Genomic DNA, 24,792 nt, shown 5'->3' on the forward strand with positions numbered 1-24,792 from the left:
GGAGGCTCCGGTCCATTCGCACCAGAACCTCTCGCCATAAGAACAGTTTCTTCCCCTCTGCTGTTGGACACATGAACAATAACCGTATGACTGTTCCCACCACTAACACATGACCCTACGCTGTGTTCACAGCATCATTCCATGTTTGGCACTGATCACCACCTGCACTCATGTATATATCTATCTACTTAGCACTTTTAATTCTTATTCTTATTTTTATTTATTTTTTTTTTTTTTCATGTCTATTTAAGCGTAATTTATGACAGTATGTTTGCACTGAAGCACCGCAGCAATTTCCTAATGTTGTAAACCTGCTCAACATTTTGGCAATAAAACCCTTTCTGATTCTGATTCTAAAACGCAAGTTTTCAAATGGAGAAAACGATCAAAAATCAATGTTAAATTTATGAGAAAATATCTGATGAGGCATATTTCAAGAGTGAAGCTGAAGTATTTTGAGAAGCTTAGAATAAAGTCATCATTTTGGAGGAACAGACTCATTTTAAGAAGAGGAGCGGTGATGTTTTGAAAATATAAAGTCACAGAACAGTGTTTCACAAATAGTTTATTATTTGTGTGTGGGTATTGTTACGTAAAGCAGTTTCACCCCAGTTCTTTTTTATTCCTTGGGCCTCCAGAGACTACACCGGACTCAGTAGTCATTTCACAAAACCTTTATTCATCTTCAGTTACGCACGCATCTTCTAGAAGGGGAGATGTGCAAGGCCGGTGTCCCTCTGCAGATCATCACTTCTTTGTTTGTTACAACCAGTTTTATAGAAGCGACCCTATCATGTGTTGTAAACTCTTTGTTTGTGTATGTATGCGCGAGCACATGAGTGCCTGTGTATGCGCATACCTGTGTGTGTATGTGAGTGCACGTGAGAGACTGTGCGTCTCTGTATATGTGACGTCCTGTAGGTCATAAAAGTCCATCTTCCCTCACCCAAACTACACCAAATTCCTCTACAAAACATACAAAGCATAGCTGACAGATTACAAGCACTGAGACCCCCACTCTGCATCCACTGGGCCATTGGCCTCTTGTTGTCTTACTTTTACAGCTAAGCATGTGAAGGGTCTCCTGCAAACCTACTTCTAAGTTGTGACAATTATAAGCTTTTATTACATTCAGGGACAATGGGTAACAGACTTCTCCTCTCTATACTATCTGTTCCATACAGTCCTAGCATCCCCCAACTGTAGTTTCCTGTTTCCTTTTATGGCAGGCAGACCCCCAGTGTCAATAAATTCCTCTCCCTCTACACAATTACACACACTCAGGCCTATAGCTAAATCAAACTGAAACACACTTCCCTATTTCTCTGATCTACTGCTGGACCCTCTCATCTAAGCAAATTTAACACATTATATTCTAATAATAGTTATCTTGTACTCACAGTATGCACACAATAAATTTTTAATATTATGTGCATAAGATATGAATGTAAATGAACAGCACATCAGGAGGATAGAAAAAGTGTCAGGAAGTGGACACCCCAAGAAAGAGAAAGCAAAATTAAAAAAAAAAATCAACATAGATTTCTTTGCTTCCTGTTTCCACTTCTACTTCTTCTATACCTGGTTCCCTGTCTCTGTGTGTCAGCGGAGCTTCTTCTTCTAGTTATCAACTAATTGTTTTTTTTATATAATATCTTATAGTATTTTAAAAAATGACCGTTTCTGGGTCTGAAAAGTGAAGCCAACAGGGAAATATCTATTGTTTATAATGGCCACCATGCCCTGACTCATCATGCCCTGACTCATTTCAGGTCTGATTGAACAATGAGTCCATTTTGTAAATTTTGGTCATTCAAAGTTTCAGAAAGGAGGATTATCCAGGCTGTGTTCAAGCTATGTGTCAGTGTGTGGTTTCTACTACTAGTGGCTACTATAAATACATCATAATAAAACCCCCCAGTGGCTGTGTCTTTGTTCATTGATCTAGTAGGATTTAAAGAAGTCCTATCATGTGTGAAATTGAGGCCAGTATACAGCTATATTAAGTATACCATCCAGTACTAAATGGGCAGAGACTGAGATGAAGCATAGACATGATTTTATATGATTCCGTATTCAGTTTATTCAGTTTCACATTTGTTTGCTCAGTTGTAGATGATCAGTGCATTTGAACCTACCACTGTGCTTATATTTCCTCCCGAGGGAGCTGTTTGTGTAGCACATGGTCTGGACTTGACCAGTTTTTCTGGACAAGCAACAAGTCCTCATAAGGAAATTATTGTAAATCAGATCTGTTTGTCTGTCTTTTTTTTTTTTTTTTTTTTTTTTTTTTTGGTATGCAGCCATTTTGCTGTCCAACCTGTCCTTCTCTCTGCTAGCCTTTCACCAGCCAAACATGTCTGGCATTTGAATGATGGCACCTCTGTCCTTTTCTCTTTGTGTGATCTTTTTCTTGTCTTTTTTTGTGTAGATATTTTGGGGTTTCCTCACTCTGGTCATGACCTTCAGAAAACTATCCGAGGATAAGAACAAGGGAGATATGTTAAGCTGATGAAAATTGGTGCTTTCAAACCTTTTACTGCAAAATTCAGACACTTTAGTGTTTTAGAAATGATTTAATATTACAGATTATTGTAGTGTTGTGTCAAAAAACTAAAATCAAAGACCAAATTTAGTCAATCCAAACTCTCAAGCTGGTGCTAATATATTTGAAAAACATTGGAGTTGTAGCTTCAAATTCCAGTTTATTGAAAACCACTTTAAAAAAAAACTCTGAGAATATAGACAGAAATTGTCAAAAAGGTCCCCTGGGGTATTAAACTGTAGACACATGGACCCCTCCAGACCCACAGGGGCTTTCGCTTCAATTCAGAGAATGGTTTATTAGGCTTAACCTTTTCCACTCCCCCTTAAAATTCCAGTCCTGATGTCATCTCTGGCATGTGTTCAGCTCAGAAAATCCAGTATTTTCCAGTTCTGTGTTTACCACCATTAGCGGGTCACAACGACCTGAAACACTCCAGTACCTCACTCCTCTGCCGAACTATCACCTATCAAAGCAGCACATGTGCTCTCCATCCTCCACTATGTTCAAAGCCAATTAAATGGCATAAAGGAAAATCCAGATAAAGTACACAAAATACACACATAAAATTCGACTTTGGTAGACCTCCAAAACTTAAAATACTGATTACCTGTGCTCAGAAAACCACGTGTGTTGTGAGATAAAATGCAACACTCCCACAATTTGTAAGGCAATACATGACTATAATAAAGTGTTGAGTAGTGCCAATCCATGTGACGCTTCATTGTTTAATGTTGATCTCAACCTCAAACTTGTTAAACAGTGTTTCCTACTTTTCCAGTACTTTTCTTTAGTAGAAGGGTCAAAGGTCAAAGTTATAATTATGTAATGCTCAACCGCAGGTTATATCATTCTAGTTCAGGGGTGGGTCACATGATAAACTGGTACTCTTGGGAAAGGCCTCATCAATAAGTTAAACTCAGTTCTGCTCAAATACAGTTTTATCTCTTTATAAACTACTACTGATAGGTGTAGAGCTGGCTTGGCCCTGACTTATCAAAGAATTAAGAAAGCGGAACCGGCTGTTCAAACCCCCACAAGGCTGCCTGCTGGGATTGAAACGATGGGAAGAGGCGCGAGTTTCTCAAAATGGGCTCATTGAGTGCAGCACGTATAAGATCTTGGAAAGGCTACGGCTGCTGTGAATACTCAGAATAAGATCTCTGACTGCAGACTGGATACATCTCGGAAGGGCTAGCTCGGAATAACATCTCTGAGCGCAAATTGGATGACATCTCGGGGAGGCACACTGTCGTGAGTTCTCAGAATCGGCTCCTTGAGCACAAGAAATGACAACATCACAGAACGCAAGTATGGCGAAGCTCGCGGCTCTCCAACGGGAGATTGAGGGACCAGTGTTGGACTGTAGAACTGCTTTGAAATTCATATGAGCTGTTCGCACTAAAGTAAAAGGCACCATCACTTCATGCGGATACCCTCTCGGCGCCAGCTGCGGTCGCAAGGCTGGAGCTGAATAACAACACCCTGATAACGACTGTGTTTAGATTGTTCCTTCCCATTCCATGCAAAGCCACCTGGGTTGGCTGGAAGACTGTTTACTTAGCCTAGCAGGGCGAAGGACACTGTCTCAGCTGAACTCTGGACACGGACACACATACATATACACTGATATGCACACACTCATCCCCCCTCCCTTTCCAAACGCCTTCGACGCTTATTCCTTTCCGATGCTGACGGTGGATCAAGGAGACCAGAGCACGCGACGAATCCTACTTCCGAGTCTAAAGTAGTCTGCGTTTAATATGGCTTTTGTGTTGTTAACATGTTTAATGTTATGTATTTTCTTCTATTTGATCTCAAAAAGCTCCTAAAACAGTCAAATTCAAATTCAAATTTTATTTGTCACGTACACAGTAGTGAAATGTAGTGAAATGCTTGGACAACTGCTCGTGACCTAAAGAAAACAAAAAAGGAAAGGCTATGAATAAGATAGGAAATAAATATGAAAAATTAAAAAGGGTAAATTTAACTAGGAAGGAATAAAATATAAATTAAGGTTAAAAATGAAATAACTGTACAACACAAATTAGAATGAAGGGTAAATTTAACTGGGAAGAATAAGATAAAATATATAAATTAAAGTTGAAAATAAAATAACTGTACAACAAAATACACAATACACAATATAGAACTATATAAGAATGTATGAAAAAATCTAAATCTAAATAAATATATACACAATAACAGCAGCTGTACAAGTATTAACTGGAAATGAAGAATATAGTGACCAGTGTTGTGCAAAAACAATGTCCAGAAAGTCCAGTGTGTGTGTAAGAACCATATGTGTGGGTCAGTACTGTGTGGTGGTGTGATTGAGAGACCGTATCGCCTGCGGGAAGAAGCTCCTCCTCAGTCTCTCTGTGTTGGTCTTCAGGGAGCGGAATCGCTTTCCTGACCTCAACAGAGAGAACAGTCTGTTGTTGGGATGGCTGAGGTCCTTCACGATCTTCCTGGCCTTAGTCCAGCACCGCCTGCTGTAGATTGAGTGCAGGTCAGGGAGCTCGGAGCGGATGGTGCGACCACTGTTGACCTCCCTCGGCTTTTATTACCGCTAATCATTTATTTAAGCTCAGTTTTTAAAACCTTAGGATGTAACTACAGCCCATCCCATGCAGCAGTATATGAATGACTAACCTCGTATTGTGGATGGATTATCTCAGTTGTTCTCCTGGCTGAAGTTTGGTCCTTTTACAGCATCCTGCCATGCGATTACATTTGTTCCTGACCACCGAGAACACTCACGTTAACTTTTATCGAGTGGAAAAAAAGTTAGCTTGTTTATATTATGCTAACATAGCTGTGTCGCTAGCGGTCACGTAGCAAATCATTATATACCAGCTAGCCCAACTTCAGTAACCCTACAAACGTCACTGCTGTTTAGTTTTCTGTCTTCATTTATGCTGGAAGTGATAGCAGAGCTGTACGTTTTAATTTGTTTCCAAAACCCCGCAGTCAGGACATGCTATATTGTATTTAGATAGAAGCTAGCGAGCTAACTCCCTGCTAACTTCTAACTCCGTTAAATGTCATAAATTCCGTTTTCATGGATGCCTGGATGTTAAACTCAATTGTTACACCTGGTAGAGCAGAACGCTGATCATTTTATTAAAGATGAAAGACTTTAGACAGTTTTTCAACTCTCAGTAATGCCATAGTGATCGTTTGATATATGGACCTGCAGCGGAGTTTAGACCCAGACACGGCTAGTGACGTCAGACTGAACAACCGGATTCCTTTCCGATGCTGACGGTGGATCAAGGAGACCAGAGCACGCAGGCCCGGATGTACTGTCTAACTCGGCTGTCTCTCACCCTTTACCCACCCCTGTTGCTTGTCATGTGTTTCTTTGGTGTATTAAGGTTTTTTTTTCATGTGCTATGTGCAGAGGTGTTTTTTTTTTTTTCTGTTCTCAAACTGATCTCCCTGTTCGAGCTCAGTCTGGGGGGAGTTATTTTTTCCTCCTTATCTTTCCTCATGTGGTGCATTTTTCATTGTTATACCTCTCTGACCTGTCTTCCCCATGTGATGTTTTGTGTAATGTATGTATGGTCGGAGGGTAAGATGGCGCCGCCATTGCGTGCAATAGGTTGGCAGCCTTATGAAACTTCCCCTTGTGGGATTAATAAAGGTATATAAAATCAGACATTACAATTAGGTGATTAAAAATGTGATCAACATTCTAAAAAAGAGCTGTGAATAAATTGCGCTGAAGTTTTGTTTTGTTTTTGATTTTTTTTTCTTCTTTTTTTTTTTGTTCTTGTTCAGTGAAAGAAATCTAGTCTGTTTTGGGCTTGAACAAGTAGATATAAGCCAGGTTCAATATTTGATGTCAAAATATAAAGGATAGACACATCACCAGCAAATGTGAGACCAGTCTTCAAGTCTGCATCTGAGAGTTGAGCAATGTCCGTGTCTGTCTTCTGTTTTGTCTCATACTCTTTATAGCACTTTGCCCAGGCTGAAACAGCTCGCAGCTGTGTGGTAGCCTAGGTCATCATGTTCAGTCTCATGCTCATGTTCTCCTGATTTTCATGCATATTAGGCCTGTTTTCACTGTTTAACCCCTTGAGTCTGCATGGGACTGAAAATCTAGGTACAATTAGGGCTGTGCGATATGACCAAAATCTCATATCCCGATACAAAACATCTATCATCCCGATAACGATATAAATCACAAAAATTTTACATTTTATGTACATTCTGAGAATCGCGGGCAGCTCGACTTGCGTAAAGTGTTTCCAGCTGGGCGTCGTGTACCTGGAGTCGAGTGTTTTAACCGAAGCATGAAACTATACATTTTTAGACATAAGTTGTAACAGCCGCCGTTTTCTTTGTGAGTATTTATTACACGGCGTGCTGCGGGGAAAAGCCTGTTCTAACATTTTAGTCTAAGGTTTATTTTTTTAGCACCTGGCGGCTCTTTTTTGCTTCTCATCCGTAAGTAGGGATGGGTATCGTTTAGGTTTTATCCGATACCGGTACCAAACCGGTACTTTTGAAACGGTGCTGGTGCTTAAACGGTGCTCGAACCGGTACTTAAAGAATGGAGAACACACACTTTATCCAAAAACCTCTCATGTTTAGCTGTTTCCCTCTTTTTCTTTGGTCATTTTAGCCTTTTTGGCCAGGGTGAAGGGAGCATCTGCCATCAAACAAGAAGACAGCCACATGTAACTATGACGTGTTTGCTAGTTCACCTTACCTGCATTAATGTAATAACGTGGTTAGCCTACTCAACGTAAATTACACACCAACAACATAAAGCTACTCACGCAGAGAAGAACGGCTGCTGCTGCCATCATCATCCGTCATCATTTCTGCTACACTGGCAGGGCTAGGAGCCAGGACTCTACTCTTCGGGTTTTTGGGGGATGTTGCTAACTCCGGGTCCAATAACAGGCACCACACCCGCAGTAGATGTGCTCGGTGTGAGCTCTTGCAGCAAGCTATCAAATACGGCGCATTTCTCGGCTTTAAAAGCCCCCGCTATGCGTCGCCAGTTGTTTCATCAGATTCGAGGTGTTACCTCCTTTGCACAGTATCACCTTAAAGCACTTGTTGCAGGCTGTTGAGTTTGCATCTTTTGCTGTGAAGTACAGCCAGACTTTGACCGCTTCGCTTTGGGCATTTTTAATCTGTAGCTCTGCTCTAAAAGAACGTACGTACCTGGGCCCGCCTACTACGCTCGCAAACGTAAAACGATTGGCTAGAATCCAAAGTGTATGACATCTCAGGGGAAAAAAGCACCGAAATGTGCGCTGCTTTTCGGTCTGGTTACTACCGTTTATGTCAGAACCGGTGCCATGATGGCACCGGATACCGGTACCCATCCCTATCCGTAAGTACTCTGCGTACTCTTTTATGTATTTAGTTTATTTTGAAAAGTCAACAGGATCTTGAGCTTTATTCCAAAAGTTTTATGTGGAAGATAAACAAGCGGACACGCGATGGTTTTACCGTCGTTGTTGCTAACGACAACGCATAAAAACGCTTGTCCGTCCGTAGTGTGATTATATTAAATATAAGAGAAAGAGAGAACTTTAAGAAATTAGTATAGCCACTACAGTGACCATCAAAACGGTGAAAACATATTACTGTAAAGAGTTTATTTTGTGACAACACGAAACAAACGATAGCGTAAAATGAAATGATAGACGTTTTTATATCGTTATCCGATATATATCGTTATATCGAACAGCCCTAGGTACAACCCTAGTGAGAAGTCACAATGTCTGCTGTGGAAAAAAACTGCCATTGACAAAAGCCTTGAGTGTTATCTCTGCCTACCTACTTTGTCCAGATGGGGGAGCCAGTTACTCTGAATGTGGGCGGCTGTGTGTATAGCACATCCCTGTCTACGCTACAGCGCTACCCAGACTCTATGCTGGGAGCCATGTTCAGAGGTGACCTCCCCACTGTCAGGGATGCGCACGGGAACTACTTCATTGACCGTGACGGCCCACTGTTTCGGTGAGTGAGATGGGTTTTTTATTTTAACTTCTGCAGTTGATTGATGAGATGCAATGCAGTGCTGTTGAGGACCTGGCCAAGTTTCAAGAGGTTTGATAATAGACCCTGTGCATGAGAAAATGCTAACTTCCTGGTTTGAGACCGGATGTGGGGTTGTACATTTCCGGTAGCTTTACTTTGTGGTCAATCGCTACTGCGAAGATATACTCCAAAATCATGTCCAAAACTCGAAAACGGAAAGATCGCGTTAAGTTACAAAGAGCAGAAGGTGGGAACACTCACCACTGTTGTGTCATAAAAAATCTAATGATCAATTTTGACGTTTAAAGAGTTTAGATCGATCAGTTGTTTACATCACTCAACACAAGCAGAACTGCATTACAAAATCAGAAGACACATCGTCCACATTCAGAAGCACATCTGTATAGTGACTGGTCTTATGATTTAAACAGGCAAATGTTCAGCATTCAAACTACAGGTGAACAATAGTCAAACCAGATGTTTCCCCATTATGTCGATATCAGCTAGTCAAGTACACACCTACACAGCATGTTGACAAACCGTGAAAAAAAGCCACACAAAAAATGAATTATTGCTGGTAAGGGTTTCTATACATTAGTATTTACGAAGGGTATGTTGTGACTTACCTTCAAAATTACAGTGGTCCCTCGCTATAACGCGGTTCACCTTTCACCTCGGTGTTTCGCAGATTTTTTAGTGCAGGTTTGCATGTTTTTTTTACATCACATTGTCCTGCATCCTGATCGCTGCAGACGATCTCCTCCGTGACGTCTCTCCTGTACAGTACAGAATCGCTGCATCGATCGCTAGCAGTGTGACTCTGAAGTGCAGTACTGTATGTTGATGAAAAAAATAAAATTGGCTACTTGATTTCACCTATCGCTGGTTACTTTTAGAACATAACACCCGTGATAAATGAGGGACTGCTGTTTACAGATACTGAGAAATATAAAATTTGAATCCCTTTTCTGTTTTGCTCTGAGGCGCGGGGGGGAAAATATCGACAAGTCGATGAACATCATTTACAGATATATTGGGTAAATGCCCAAGACATCTATAGAAATGTAAATCGCCGCTTGGTTCATTCATTTGCTTAACTTGTTTTGGACCGTAAACAAGGCACGAATAGGACACCGGAAACAAAGCTCCCCACAGGAGTTTCCGCACCTGAAGTAGCATATGCTAACGTGCACATAGTCTATTGATTCTCAAGTAGTATCACTATCAGGAGTTGAGGTAATTTCCATGGGAACGTAGTCATTGTTAACAGAATCTGTGGCCTGTTAATCATTAAATTCCTGTGGTATTCTCTACCATAGCTATTTGCATCTGTGGTTCGAACTTTGGCCCCAGAAGTTATGTGAAGTCATACTTTTCGGCACTGGCACCAGTGTATCCTTGGTGGAAACTGCTTCTAGATTGGGCAGCAGCACTATATGAGTGGAAAAAGGGACATTAAGGCTGTGTCAGCTGAGATTAAATGGATAACATGGCAAGTGGTAGTCTGCTGGAAAGTCACCATTCAAATGAATGTCCAAGCTATCCTGTTATAAGTACAGGAAATTTCAAGACACTGAAGCGCTAATGAATTAATACAGGCTAGGTATTGAGTGAAATATCAGGTTATTATTAATCAGAAGATTTAGGAATGCTACTGGAGCTGATAGGCAGTAATTAATAAATACACACAACACAAAATGCTTTTGCAGGTACCATGTATTTAACCGAAACCAAAGAAAAATAACAAGAAAAGACAAGGAAAACTTAAATAATCACTCCTGCTGCAGCTATTCAATTAATCAAAAACCCAGTGGGGGTGCACAAAGACAAGCAAATTCTTATTCTTATACCAGGCAATATAGATTCTCAAAAAAGTTCCCCATAAATAACACATGTTAACATCAAAAACACTGATCCACACTGAAGAGGAGGAAGTCCATGAGTTTTATCTGAATGTCCATGAGAGATGTCAAAGCGCTATTGTCCATAAACGGGGGAATGGTGTGTATGATTGCGGAAATCAGTGTATTCGGAAAATGGGCACAGAGCATCGTCTTTGATAACTTCCTACCAGTCCAGTGGAAGCTTCAATGCAGAATGATTCCTGCTCCTAGCCGTTCATTGGCTCGCCATCCTTTTTCATACCCAAAAAGGTTCACCTGGCCTGCACTAAATAAACAAGGCCAATAAGAAATGACAAGAATAATACAAAAATGTCAGCCAAATAAGCTACATACATTAAGTTATTCTTGTTCCTGTGTACACGATTTATAAATGAATAAACAGTATATTTAGCCAATCAGGATTTAACTGAAACATTCCAACTGCTATATACATATTGTGGCGAGCTCAGACAAGGAGGAGACGGAGGTATCGTTTGGTCTTGCTTCCCGTGAGCTAGCCAGGGAGCACAGCCATTTATTAACATCTGCAGAAAAACACTGCCGCTAGCTAACTGCTCAGCACGGCAACAGCACAGCAACAACAACAACAACACACAGGGCGCCCTCTGACCCTGGAAGGACACACCGTCGCAGCGAGAGGGCGTCACCTGTCACTATGGCAACATAAACAAAACATAACTGTACAAACAGAACCCTGAACAGCCCTGACCCGCTACATAGCCCCCACCTAAGGGGTCAGTCGTCCCCGACGACCCCATTACCCCACACAAAGTTCTGCAAATGTCCAGGTGCCTTCTTTTGGCGCACCGGCCGGTCACGACCGGCGGGGGAAAAGTCCCTCGGGTCAGTACATGGGGTGCCACCATCATCCCCTGCCCCGGCATCTGCCAGAGCAAGCAGTCGGTACGGTGAGAGCCTGTCCCGGTGCAACACCACCATGCGCCCCGGGCCCGGCATGTGGATACGGTACACCACGTCTGTTAGCCGCTCCACGACCTCCGCCGGCCCTTGCCAGTGACTGCAGAGTTTGGGGGACACTCCTCTCTTGCGAACCGGGCAGTACACCCAAACCTTGTCGCCAGGCGTGAAAACCCCCCCTCGGCACTTGGTGTCGTAGGCTCTTTTTTGTCGTACTCCGGCGCTGGCCTGGGCCTGGCGGGTGTAGTCATGAACCACCTGCAGCCGCTCCCTCAGCCTCCTGTAGTAGTCCATCTCTGGCCCACCATCAATCTCCGGCTCGGGGGGGGGGGACCGAACACCAGATCCACAGGCGTCCGGAGCTCCCGTCCAAACATCAGAGCAGCAGGTGTGCACTGGCTGGACTCCTGCACCGCAATCCGATACGACCAAAGGACCAGGGGCAGATGTCGGTCCCAATCCCGCTGGTGGCGGCTGGTGAGAATGGCGAGCTGGGTGGCCAGCGTGCGGTTGAAGCGCTCAACCAAGCCATCGCTTTGTGGGTGGAGCGGTGTGGTTCTCGTCTTCTCCACCCCCAGTCGCCGGCAGATCTCCCCGAAGACCTTCGATTCGAAGTCACGCCCCTGGTCACTGTGGAGCTCAGCCAGGACCCCAAAATGGGGGAACATCTCCTCCACCAGCTTCTCGGCCGTTGTCGTTGCGCTCTGGTCTGGCACCGCGTAGGCCTCTGGCCACTTCGTGAAATAGTCCATAGCCACCAACACATACCGGTTCCCTGACTCTGTGACGGGGAAAGGCCCTAGGACGTCCACTCCCACTCTTTCCATTGGGGCCCCCACCAGGTACTGCTGAAGGGGGGCAGTTCCACATCCCGTCGACAGCCAGGCCATTAAAACAGTCCCCTGAGGCGGCGGAGAGTTTTGGCGTTCCCATAGTGCCCTGCCCCCACCGAGCCATGGACCAGCTCAAGCACCTGCGACCGCAGCGACCGAGGCACCAACGGCTGCAGGAGATCTCTGCCCTGACCGGGGGCCCGCCATCTCCGGTACAGGAGGCCGTCGTGGGTCTCCAGATTGTTGTGCTGGGAGTAGTAGGCCTTCACCTCGGGCTCCTGTCCCGACACCACCGTCCAGGCGGGGCATTGCGCCGCCTCCAGCCAGGCCCCCACCTGAACCAACGTCGCGTCGGCCTCCTGTTCCCGCTTCAGCTGCTGCGTTGTCAATGGGAGCCACCCCCCTCCGCTGGCTGTGGCCTGAGCAGTAGCCACCCCCAGCACCTCCTGGGCCCGCTCCTCCTGTCGCAGGCAGTAGCGGCAGTAGCGGCAGTAGCGGCAGCCGGTGTGGGCGCAGACGGATGGGCTGAGCAGAGCCGGTGTCGATGGTGTGCTGGACCAGACTCGTCTGCCTACAGTCTTTGTCACTGGCGGCAAAGATGCCCACATTCTCGTCCAGGAGGCACCTCAACCGCTGGCGCTGGTCGACGTTGAGGCCTACGCTGCTGCGCTGCCAAAGGTCATCAACAGCCTCGATGGTCTCAGTTGAAGGAGGTTTGTCGGGCTGAGAGGCTGAGGCGAGTGGAGATGACCCGGAGCCACCGGCATCCGAAATCTGCTGAGCGGCAGCTGCCCGACGCCTCTCTCGTCTGGTCCCCGCTCCCTGCTTTTGGCCACGCTGGAGGGCAAAAGTCTCTGCGCCAAGAGTGATAGCCAGCTTCACGGTGTCGACGCAGGCCCCCCAGCGGCTCAGCAGATCCAGGCCAATGATGCACTGGTCTTGAATGTCGGCGAGCCAGAAGTTGTGCGCCAGCTCTAGATCCTTCACTCGGATCCACAACGGTTTCTTCCCCCGCATAACAGTTTTCTCCCCCATCACGGTCATCAGCTGGGTGTCTGTGGGCAACCAACCCTTCACCAGTGGCCCGGATGTTTCAGGGAGCACGCCAGGTCGTATCAGGGAAATGGTAGACCCCGTGTCCACCAGGGCCTGGCATGGCTGGTCCTCAACACAGCAGCTCGGGCACCTCAAGGGACTCTACCTAACTCGGCCCACCACTGTGCATCGTCCTTGGAGGGGGGCAGGAAGCTGGAGCGGTGGTCCCCTCGCTACACCGCTCCCTCCTCGTTTCCCTGAGGCTGCGTAGTTCTGGTCTTCGGGGCTGGTGCTGGGCAGTCACGCGCCACGTGGCCAGGCTCATCGCACCGGTAGCAGCGGTCGGTCGGTCGACAAGGATGCCTCCGGGGCACCGAGGGTTGCAGCTGGGACATCTCGGCGACCTCCCCCTCCCCGTCACAGTCTGTGGCTCTGATTTGGGGGTAGTTTGGGGGGGGCACCTGCTGGTTAGGTTGCGAGGTGAGCACCGGCTCGGCCCTTTCAGCCTCAAGGAGCGCCTCACGGAGGGTCTGAGGCATGGCCATGCGGACGTGTTGACGTAGTCGCTCTGGGAAAAGTCCTTGCAGAAAAGCATGCAGGCTAAGCTCCTCACAGGCTGCTGCTGGAAACTCCGGGTAGCCACGACGAGCATACAGCAACACGTCTGCTGCAAAGGTGCCCAGGCTCTCCCCCGGTCGACGGCTCCGGTTGGTCAGCTGCTCTCTGCTCTGATCAGTGGAGTGCCGCTGCCCGAATCCCCTCTCGAGTGCCGCGGTGAGGGCCTGGAGCTCATGCTGCTCTGCCGGGGCTAGGTCAAGGAGTATCTGCAGTGCATCTCCCTCTAATGCTAGCGCTAGGTGTGTAGCAGTCTCCTCTTCACTCCAGCCACTATGTCTGGCGGCCAGCCGCACTTGTGAGAGGTAGGGCTCTAGCGGGGTTAGCCCATTGTATTTCGATACCTTAACTGGCGTGGTAGGCATAACTGCTCGCGGTTGGCGGCTCGGCGTGTGGGTACTGTACAAACAGAACCTCGAACAGCCCTGACCCGCTACAATATTATATAGCTTCACAACATTTGTTATTCAACAAATATCGGTCAAATCAAAATCAAAATGTTTGGACCGGCAGCCGCCAATTAGCGTCAGCTGGTAGCAATACAAACAGTCAATTAAAAGTTCAAACTCACCAATTCCGTTCCGTTCAGTGCACAACAACACTACGGCTCTGGCTCACAGTAATCAGCATCTAAGTCGCATAAGTTAGTTGGTGTTAAAAAAATGCATTAAAAACGGGAAAAGCAAGTGTTTGCCAATACAAACCTGCAACAGCTCTGTCACCTGGCTTGCCTCCACACATCTGACGGGAGGAAGCCGGGACAGGCTTACTATGACCTACATGCCATCCGATTGGCTGAGCAAAGTCATGGATTGCGCTTTTTGGGGCCCTCAAAGCGCTTTACAATTCCACTATTCATTCACTCTCACATTCATACACTGGTGGAGGCAGCTACAGTTGTAGCCACAGCTACCCTGGGGCAGACTGACAGAAGCGAGGCTGCCATATCGCGCCATCGGCCCCTCTGGCCATCACCAGTAGGCAATTAGGAAATTACTAAAATCTAGTAAAACAGATTTTACTCTGGCTTAAACTTATTATTACAATAGTATGATAAGACATCTTAACTAATTACTATTTATATTTGGGCTACACTCAACTTAGTACCTGTTTGTTTTTTTTGTTTTTTTTTGTTTGTTTGGGGTTTTTTGCTATGTTTTGTGTAGATGGCTGAAACAAAGAGGCTCATTATCCGCTGCCGAAAGTCTCCCCTGCTGGCCAACCACAAGAATACCTGTGAAAACTCTTTGGTTAACATAAGCTCTCTTTGCTATGTAACAGTTAACGTTAATACACAGTCTAGCCCAACCAACAAAAGCCTTTGACTAAAGGACTTTAAAGAAACCTTTGTATTAAACATAGTATGTCTGTTTAATACATCCAGAACCTAATGGCAGTAATCATCAATTTTTTTTTCAACAGCTGCAAATACAGTAAACCAGGGGTAGGCAACCATTCTGATAGCGAGTGCCATTTAAAATTTCCTCAGAGGTCAGTGTGCCACATGACTGCATTAGCAATAAATTTAATAACGCTCTATATTAACAGTTACACACTATATAGAACCACTTTATAGAATAATATTTGTTCGCAGATGTTGGCAGCTATCAGCGAATAGTTATCAGCTATTTTGAAACAAAAAAAGACACTTTTTATCCATAACAAGAACTCCATAACAGCAAATGAACTGTACAACGGAAAATACAAATGCTATTTATGGTCTCCTCACAACAATGATAAGAAAAATAAACGAAGCCGATATGGCATGTTTGTTAATACAGAGACACATGCTAATATGATCTCTGGTCTCCCACTCAGAGACACAGGTCTCGGCGTGTCCAGCATTCAGACGGCTACCTGAGGACACTCATGTGAGAGAAAATCTGCTCACACAGATATGTAGAGCCAAATACTGTCAATAAGGCCTCTGCAATGTTCTGAAGACAGTTAAACTTGTCAGGTAGTGATGTCCAGCCGGTGAAAATGCAGCTCCATGAACACGCACAGCTGTGGATTCCAGCTGCTTCGATGTTGCATTAACTGGCATTAACTCAGCCAGTTAATGCGAGACAAATCTAGCAGCTCATTAAAGATTTCTGGTTTGATCAGAAAATAAAACATTGGTCCATACACCTGAAAGTCCCAAAAATGCATTGTGTCTCAAATCTACAGATGTATCCGTGTATTTCCGTGGTGCTGATGCTGTGCTGAGCGGAAAGCTGCTGAAGCTTTTGAAGTGTCGGAATGTGGAAAGCTAACAACGTCCGTCTTACCAGTAGGCTAAGTTATTTTTAGTCTGGTAGTTGGGGTGGTTAGTTAAGATACCGTCATTAAGAAGAGGACAGTTACCAGCTGTCAGCTACTTAGAAAATGATATTGGTGTTATTTGTCTGTCAGAAACAGTTCATAACTTCCCTTCAACTCATTCATGTCACCTAAAAGGTAAACCTGTTTCTCCATCACCTGTTCAGCTGTGATGATTCAGTAAGGACATCTCCTGGTTTCATCTTCATGTTTCCCTCTCACCAGATATACAAACCGATATCATGACCAGCAGCTTTTACAGCTGTGGCTCCAGCAAACCTCAGCTGATACTAGAAATTAATATTAAATAAATTCTAACAACAGCTGATCAAGCTTAAACATGCTGCTGTTGTTTAGCGCGACATCCGCCGGTTTCTTCTTTCTGGCGCAAAGTGGGCGATAAACAAACGAGAGAAAAGCCGATCAGCTGATCATTGATCAGTTTCGTGATTGAAGTAACAACAGGAGAGGGAAGGGAGAGAATGAGAGAAGAAGAGGCAGCTGTGCAGCAAAGACAAAGAATAACTCAACCTTTGTGTCCTTTTTCATTCTAGCTGAAGCCCAGGACAAACTGCGTCCCCTCTCAGCTCAACACAAAACGCGTAATAATTTCTCTGAATGCGGGAGGATTACGTCTTTTTACGGGACGGTTGGTAACTCTACTAACTAACCTTATGAATTAAAGTTCAACATCAGTAACATCAAAGCACCCACCCAGCTGTATAGAAACTCCGTCATGCTAGCTAGTACGCAGTACGAGTTATTGTAACTGACTGTAAAAAGTCAGCACAACGAAAATAAACTCCACCTAAACTTGGTTTATATCTGACCCAGATAGACTGCAGGTCATAACTTCTTACCTGAAGTTCAGTTCACCTGACGCTCGGACCAGCGGCCGCCTCGGGTCTCTCCTCGTCCTGCCTCCGATCTCCCTCATCCACATGCTGGCCTCCACCACTTGTTAATGTTACTGAATCTGTGGAAGCTCCGCAATGCCACCACCAAACAGCTGAGTTATTTTTACACACCGGCCAGCATTTGGCCAATCCAACACCTTTCATTGTTTATACCGTTACAAAAATAATAATAAAAAAAAAATCATCGGGCCACCGAGCAAATGCCCGGTATGCCCGATGATCAGTCCAGCTATGGCCGTGCCATCAGTTAACCCTTCGCGTACCAACTGTGGCACACGTGCCTAGGGTTGCCGACCCCTGCAGTTAACTAATGGAAAAAAGAATCAACATTTTATTCAGTCTGACCCTGAACTATGTTATTCTGTTCTTCTCAAAACCTCCTGGGATTCTGTGAAGCATGGCTGAATGAAAAATGAGTCCAAAAATCTCATGATGAAAGAGAGGCTGGGCTCAGGGGACTCGAGTTGCTGAGGCCTTCGCAAACCTCCAGAACAAAAACAAAAATGAAACACATTGAAATAAAAAGAATAATTTGCTAGTAGCTGGTTTGGGCATCTGACAAGAATGTGGTGGTTGCTGGGGGACCAAGGGAAATTCTGCAGCCTGTTAATTCTTTCATAAGAATTTATGAGTTTTCCTTTCATAACACAACATTTTAGGAGGACATTATTTAAATAAATCACACAGACCTGATATAGGTATGTGGCATTAGACTGTGCTCGATTTAATACCGAAAAAGCATCGTAGTTTGTGACTGATATGTACGTGTTGCCACTAGGAGTGTTCTTTCATGTGTGATGATGGAGGGAGAGTTTATCAGAATAAGTGTGTAATTGGCACAGGTGGATGGCTCAAAGCTGTCAGCACAATGCAAAACATTGTCTCTCTCTTAAAGCTTTGCGTCCTTAACCTGAATGTTTGTCTGTCTAGTCCTCAGTAATGCTAAAATTTCAGTGAAACAGAGCAGAAATTAATGTGGTGTGTCTGAGGGATACAAGAATACAGATTCATCCAGAATTTACACACCTTTATCCACACACAGTCTCTAGCTATTTCTTTTTTTAACAGATGAGTTAGCCCTTACGATAGAACCATTGATTTTTCCTTTAGCTTCCTCTCACTGATCTAAATTGCCTTGCTCTTTGAAGAAAGAAACAAATTGATAAACTCTGCATTTACACTGTAATTTTTTTTATCAGTATTTTACTCGTTTCCTCATTGGCTCTGTTTGTTTATGACCTGCTAATTTGTGCTGCTCTTGGCAGAATGCCAGTCATTACTGAAATAAAGTGGCTGCGTCTTGGTATAGCCATCCATCCATCTGTTTTTTTCCCCCCACTTATCTAATTCAGGGTTGTGGGGAATGGAGCCTGTCTTGCCATGGCACAAGAAATGGGGTACACCCGGGACAGGTTGCCAGTGTGTTCTAGGACATACACAGAGAAACAGACAACCATTTATACTCCCATTCACACAAACTAGAATACAACCAAATTAGAATCAACTCCAATAATTGGGTGAGTCCCACTCGGGGATGTCCTTCTATATAAACAAGCAAATTGTTGGCAGATCACCTGGAAAACTTTCCATTCCCATTGGTTCATTTGCAACCTTAGACTAATTTGTCCCGCTTAGTACATCTCCCTCTGTGCTTTTTTGGCTGACTTGGGAATGCCTCGCTGAAGAGCTAGACAAGTTAGCTTGGGAGAGGAAGATCTGGGCATCTCTGCTTAGATAGCATCCTCCAGGACCTGGACCAGTGGTAGACGATGGATGCACTGGATGGACAGATTATTAAAATAACATATAAATCTACTAAATGGTGCTTTTTCACATATTAGACTCCACTGTAGTATATAAATAAATCAAAGTCAGTGGGGAAAACCTTTTGTTGGACAATGATTAGGAATATGCTCTCTTTAATGGACTGATTCTTATATAGCGCTTTTCTGCTCTCCTGGAGTACTCAAAGCACTGTATACAACATGTTTCATTCACCCCATTCATACAAGCGCTTCTAAACTCAAGTTCAGTCTAACCAACATTCACATTCCGATGAGCGCATCGGAGAGCAACTAGGCCAAGGATACTTGGCATGGGGAAGCCAAGGATTGAACCACCTACCTTCCAATCAGTAGCTGATATGCTTTACCACCTGAGCCACAGCCACCCCAATCTATATAACATCTCTTTAATGTCATATAGAGTGAACATTAGGAAAAAAAATGTATGAAACATGATTATTTAGCTTACTTGCACATCATTTAGCAGCTCTCCTGCCCCAACTTTAACTGACAGCTCAGAATTGTTGGCTCAGCAGTCTTGACTAATCCTGTCTCTGGTTCTGCTATTTCAGCTACATCCTCAACTTCCTGCGGACGTCAGAGCTCACATTGCCATGTGACTTCAAGGAGACGGAGCTGCTAAGAAAGGAGGCTGACTTCTATCAGATTGAGCCCCTTATCCAGTGCCTGGGAGACCCCAAGCCGCATCTGCCCTACCCCACAGACAGCTACGAAGAGGTGGTTGAGTTGTCCAGCACCAGAAAGCTCTCCAAGTACTCCAATCCTGTTGCAGTCATCATCACCCAGCTCACCATCACCACCAAGGTCAGTGGGAAAAGGCCTGGTCAGGCTGTATTGATCTATCACAGCAGATTTTACAGTATATCTATTTATTTATTTTTCCTTTAGACTGCTTCTGAGTCTGCTTCTAGAAAAAAAAAAACAATTTTAAATAAAATTGATTCGTTTTTTTATGCTTAATGCCTGATTCATAAATTTTAAGTTCTGCTACTGCTTTTGCATTTTCCATTGAGTGTCTATACATGCTGACTGGAAATATTACTTTTTAAAAAATAATATTAATTATTACAGTTTTACCATAACTAATTTGGGACTCCTATAATAGGTTATTTCTTTTAACTAGTTTAACCACTACAAAATAAGTGATGTGACGTGCTTTTTGGAAAAAGTACACTGTGTGAAGTTAACATTTACAGTATTGCAATTGTTCCCCTTATATATTATTAATTCCGGAATCTTAAATTGTTGAATATCTTTCTACGTTCACTGAAGTTTAAAACAGACTCTGAAGAGTGTGATGACTCTGCAGTATTTGTTTTTTTCTCTCTTCACTGTCCTCACACCTGGAAGTGGTGAAGAAACAATAAAAACAGTAGCTTTGGGTGCGTTGTTTTCTCTTCATTTTGGCCTCCCGTCCACACCGAGATGGCGTTTTCACTCTCGAAAACGCATACATTTGAAAACGTGCAAAACTGCTCTTGCGTCGCAGTGTGGACAGCGAAAATGCAAACTTTCTAAAATGATGACGCATGTTAGTCATATGATGCAGTCATGTGACCAATTAAAGTAAGACAGCAGTTGTTTTGTTTGCTCTCAATTTTAACAGCCTTATTAAAGATTAATATCAGTCTGTACATGCTCCAGATAGCTTTTCTTCAAATTCTTTAACTATCTTTTGCAACTTTGTACTTTTGTGTTACTGGCAGCAAAAACTCCACCTCATAGTTAGTCCATTTAAAAAACTCGGTGCTTTTCCTCAACATTTTGCCACGACGTTTCAAAGAGCCGGAAAGTAAATAAGCAGCAGACAGAAATGAGGCAGGTCAAATCTTCTTGCGTTTCACGCACGCGCAGTACTGGAACGTAAGTGTTTTCGGCCATTTCAATGTGGACGCGCAGCCTAAACAGGGAAACCCAGGCCTCCCTTTTCCCAGCCACCTCCTCCAGCTTATCTGGGGAAACACCAAGGTGTTCCCAGGCCAGCCAAGAGATATAATCTTTCCAGCCTGTCCTGGGTCTACCCGGGGCCTCCTCTCGGTGGGACATGCCCTCTCCCCTCACAGGAGTCTGAGATACTTAAACTCTTTCACTTATAATAATAACAATAATGGATTGCATTTACATAGCGCTTTTTGGGACCCTCAAAGCGCTTTACAATTCCACTATTCATTCACTCTCACATTCACACTGGTGGAGGCAAGCTACAGTTGTAGCCACAGCTACCCTGGGGCAGACTGACAGAAGCGAGGCTGCCATATCGCGCCATCAGCCCCTCTGGCCATCACCAGTAGTCGACCACTTGGGGTAGTAATTCGTTCCTGGCCTGGCATGGGTACTCCAACCTTTTCCAGCTAAGGATCATGGCTTCAGACTTCAGTGCTGATTCTCATTCCTGCTGCTTCACACTCAGCTGCAAACTGTTCCAGTGCAAGCTGGAGGCCACATCTGATGAAGAAGCCTGACCCATAATCATGGGTCAGGCTGAATTGATGGCGTATTTTCATGACCCAACTGGGCAGGTAGACAGCGTGGACACCCAAGGTTGTGAATGCAATAACTTGAGAGTGAGATGACATAGGATTTTGAAATTCATACCATAGACACAACTACTAAAAACCTTGGATGAGTTTGAATCTCAGTGACCTTGACCTCAAGTTCTAAACAATCTAAACACTCTAAACAACTTGTCCGGAACTGTTTTTATCATCTAAGAAACATTTCTAAACTCAGGCTACTGGTGTCAAAGGCAGAACTTGAGATGATTATTCATGCATTTATCTCTTCTCGTTTGGATTATTGTAACGGTCTTTTTACGTGTCTCAACAAATCAGCTCTGGATCGCCTTCAGTCTGTACAGAATGCAGCGGCAAGACTTTTAACTGGTACAAACAAGAGGTCACACATTACTCCAGTTTTGGCTTCTCTTCATTGGTTGCCTGTAAATTTTAGGGTTCATTTTAAAATTTTAGTTGTCACTTTTAGAGCTCTGCACGGTGAAGCTCCCCAGTATATCTTTGACCTGCTGAAACCTCATGCTTCATCCCGAGCACTTAGGTCTTCAAGTCAGAGGCTACTGGTGGTCCCACGTACTAGGTTTAAAACACGTGGGGATCGGGCTTTTCAGGCGCTGGCACCTAGGCTGTGGAACTCTCTGCCGTTGTCTTTACGCTGTCTAGACTCTACTGACTCCTTTAAAAAGCAGGTGAAGACATTTTTATACAAATGGGCTTTTAATTAATTTTAACTTGTATGTCTGATCTTATTGTAAAGCACTTTGTGATTTTTATCTGTGAAATGTGCTATATAAATAAATTTTACTTACTTTTACTTACCGTATTTCCCGGACTACAAAGCACACCTGAATATTAGCCGCACAAGCTAAAATCAGGGGAAAATCCTGTTTTGTACATACATTAGCCGCACCTGACTAAAAGCCGCAGGTGTTTCAATGTTGACTTATCATATGTAAGAGAATATGCACAAAGCGAAATGTCAGGAAAGAGATGGCTGTTTGGAGACACATCCCTTTTATTAATATTTTTGAAAAACAAGTTATGGGTACATATTTGCACATTAACTGCGCTTCATAAATGAGTAACAAATGTAGTACATAACAATAACCTACAGCACACCAGAAAAATAGATTGGACTACCTTTTAGGCTCAGGTGCTGTGACACGGCTTTAACAAGAAGAAAAGTCAGTCATTCACCACCATCTTCCTGCGCTCTAAAACCACCAAAGTCCTCTTCTCCAGTGTCGGAAACGAACAGGCTCAGGGTGGCTTCGTCATCCACTCTCAGCTTCTTTACTTCGTTGTCAGTGTCAGAGTCGAACACCCTCTGAAGGGCCGTGGCGGTGTCCTCCTCTCCATCATGCAGCAGTCCAGCCCTTCGAAATCCGTTGGTGATCATGGATGTTTTCACACTTTTCCACGCTGTCAGATTCCACCGGTGGAGTTGGGCATAACTTGCTTTTCGCAAGTTTATCGCCGCACATCATCCACGCCTCCCGCTGAACGCGTAGCGCTACTTTGAAGTTTGTTTTTCGCGCTTCTTGTATGGCACTATTGCCTGGCGGATGGACATGTGACCAACATACCACCCTTGAACCCCGATACTGTGTGTCTGATCACATTCCCTTCCGCCAGGCAACGTAGTGCCGTACAACAGCGGAACAAACAAAACAAATCGTCTTACGATATGACAAAAATCATGGACAATCCATAGAAAATCCGCACCTGACTAAAAGCCGCAGGGTTCAAAGCTTGTGCAAAAAGTAGCGGCTTATAGCCCGACAATTACGGTAAGTTCAAAGTCAGAGGTCAACTTTTCTGCAAATGACCTAGGACAGCGGTCCCCAACCTTTTTTGCGCCACGGACCGGTTTATGCCTGACAATATTTTCACGGACCGGCCTTTAAGGTGTCGCGGATAAATACAACAAAATAAAACTAGTACCGGTACCGAAAAAAAGAAGATTTATTCATAACACACGTGAAAAGACCCAGGAAAACCAAGTTCACGATAAAAATGATAACAAAATAACGCTGAAAACCGATAAAAACCCTGAAAACCACACATTTCACACCTGAGCCTCAACTCTCGCAGCCCGGTACCAAACGACTCACGGACCGGTACCGGTCCGAGGCCCGGGGGTTGGGGACCGCTGACCTAGGACTTTCAAATATAAAGCTGAGGTACATCTACTAGGAGACTGAGGAGAAGCAGCTACCAGTATTTTTTGCTTTTTCCTACAAAATTTTAAATACATGTTTTAAATTTATACATTAATCCTAATTTTCTGTGAGCTGTAGCGGGTTGTAGCCCAGAAGCTGGACGGCTAACAGGCTGCACAAGCAACATCTTCTCTATTCTGTGAGGGATTTTCATAACTTCATTTGATTGGATCCTGTTAGAAAAGTTAATCATTTCCCAACTCCACAATCCACAATTCAGTTTGGCAACAAATTGCACCATCATGTTCAAAGTGAATAAGAGGTGAGAGAGTGCTGAAACCTGAACTGCAAAGGTTTGAAACCTCTATATTGGGATCCACACAGTGTTCATAACACATCTACGCTTTGTTTATGTACATTTCTCAAGGACTGTTAGCACATTTGTTGTGTATATTTTATTTTAATGCAAACCCTTTCAAGGAAGGGTTTTCCTCCTGTGGTCTCAATACAAACTCAACATGTGTTGTGTAATTTTGGTAATTCAGACTTATAAAATTAGCTTGGCTAGGTGCCTTTTTGTATGCCATGATACTGATGGCAAACTTCAAATCCACAGGATCTCCCAAGCTGTGCTGCAGTTGCACTTTACTCAGCACAGCACCAGACCATCGTTGCAAGGTGGAAACCACTGAAAATAACATGTTTCAAATCACAGCCCATGTGAAAGCACCTTACAGATGGGTGAACTGACGATACCTTAAGTGTGCAGTAAAAGCTTTCCAAGAAGTGTTAAACTTCTTTACCCTGACTCCTAGAACAGCACTCTTTCTTCTATTTGTGACCTCCTGATTTTCACACTTTGCTTCAGGTTTTTCCTTGCCTGCATAATGAAAGGCACACTTCAGCAGTGTAGACTGGCACTGGGTCTCCCTTCATGTGGCTTGAAACTTGTGAGAGGGGCTCACAGAAGCAGAGGAAAGCTCTGGAGGTGGGGAAGGAAGCAAAGGAGTCGGTGGCTGATGTTATATTCATAGATTCATGAATACTAAAAGAGCCAGAAGTGTTGAGTTACTTGTGTAAATGAGGACAAAAACTCTAAATATGTAATTCTGATGAACAGAAATTAGTTTTAAGAGATTAATCAATGTCAAGAGAGGGAGTTTTAACTCGAGTGTCCAAGCTGTTTTATCAAACATGTACATTATAGCCTGCTAAAAGTCTATAATTCA

General features: G+C 44.1%; 1 protein-coding gene across 1 annotated transcript in view; it reads left to right on the forward strand.

Annotated features, from left to right (window-relative positions):
* The window catches only part of kctd6a (potassium channel tetramerization domain containing 6a), a 35,665-nt gene that overhangs the window by 4,259 nt on the left and 6,614 nt on the right, over positions 1-24,792 (forward strand). Inside the window, exons 3-4 of the mRNA XM_085274732.1 lie at positions 8,367-8,536; positions 19,440-19,692. Of these exons, the coding sequence (XP_085130858.1) occupies positions 8,367-8,536; positions 19,440-19,692 (423 nt within the window). The remainder of the gene's footprint in view (positions 1-8,366; positions 8,537-19,439; positions 19,693-24,792) is intronic.

The sequence above is a fragment of the Mchenga conophoros genome, linkage group LG5 (genome assembly GCF_057382185.1).
Source record: "Mchenga conophoros isolate Kocher_MC1m ecotype Shallow Benthic linkage group LG5, M_conophoros_male_GT1.1, whole genome shotgun sequence".
NCBI classification, from domain to species: Eukaryota; Metazoa; Chordata; class Actinopteri; order Cichliformes; family Cichlidae; genus Mchenga; species Mchenga conophoros.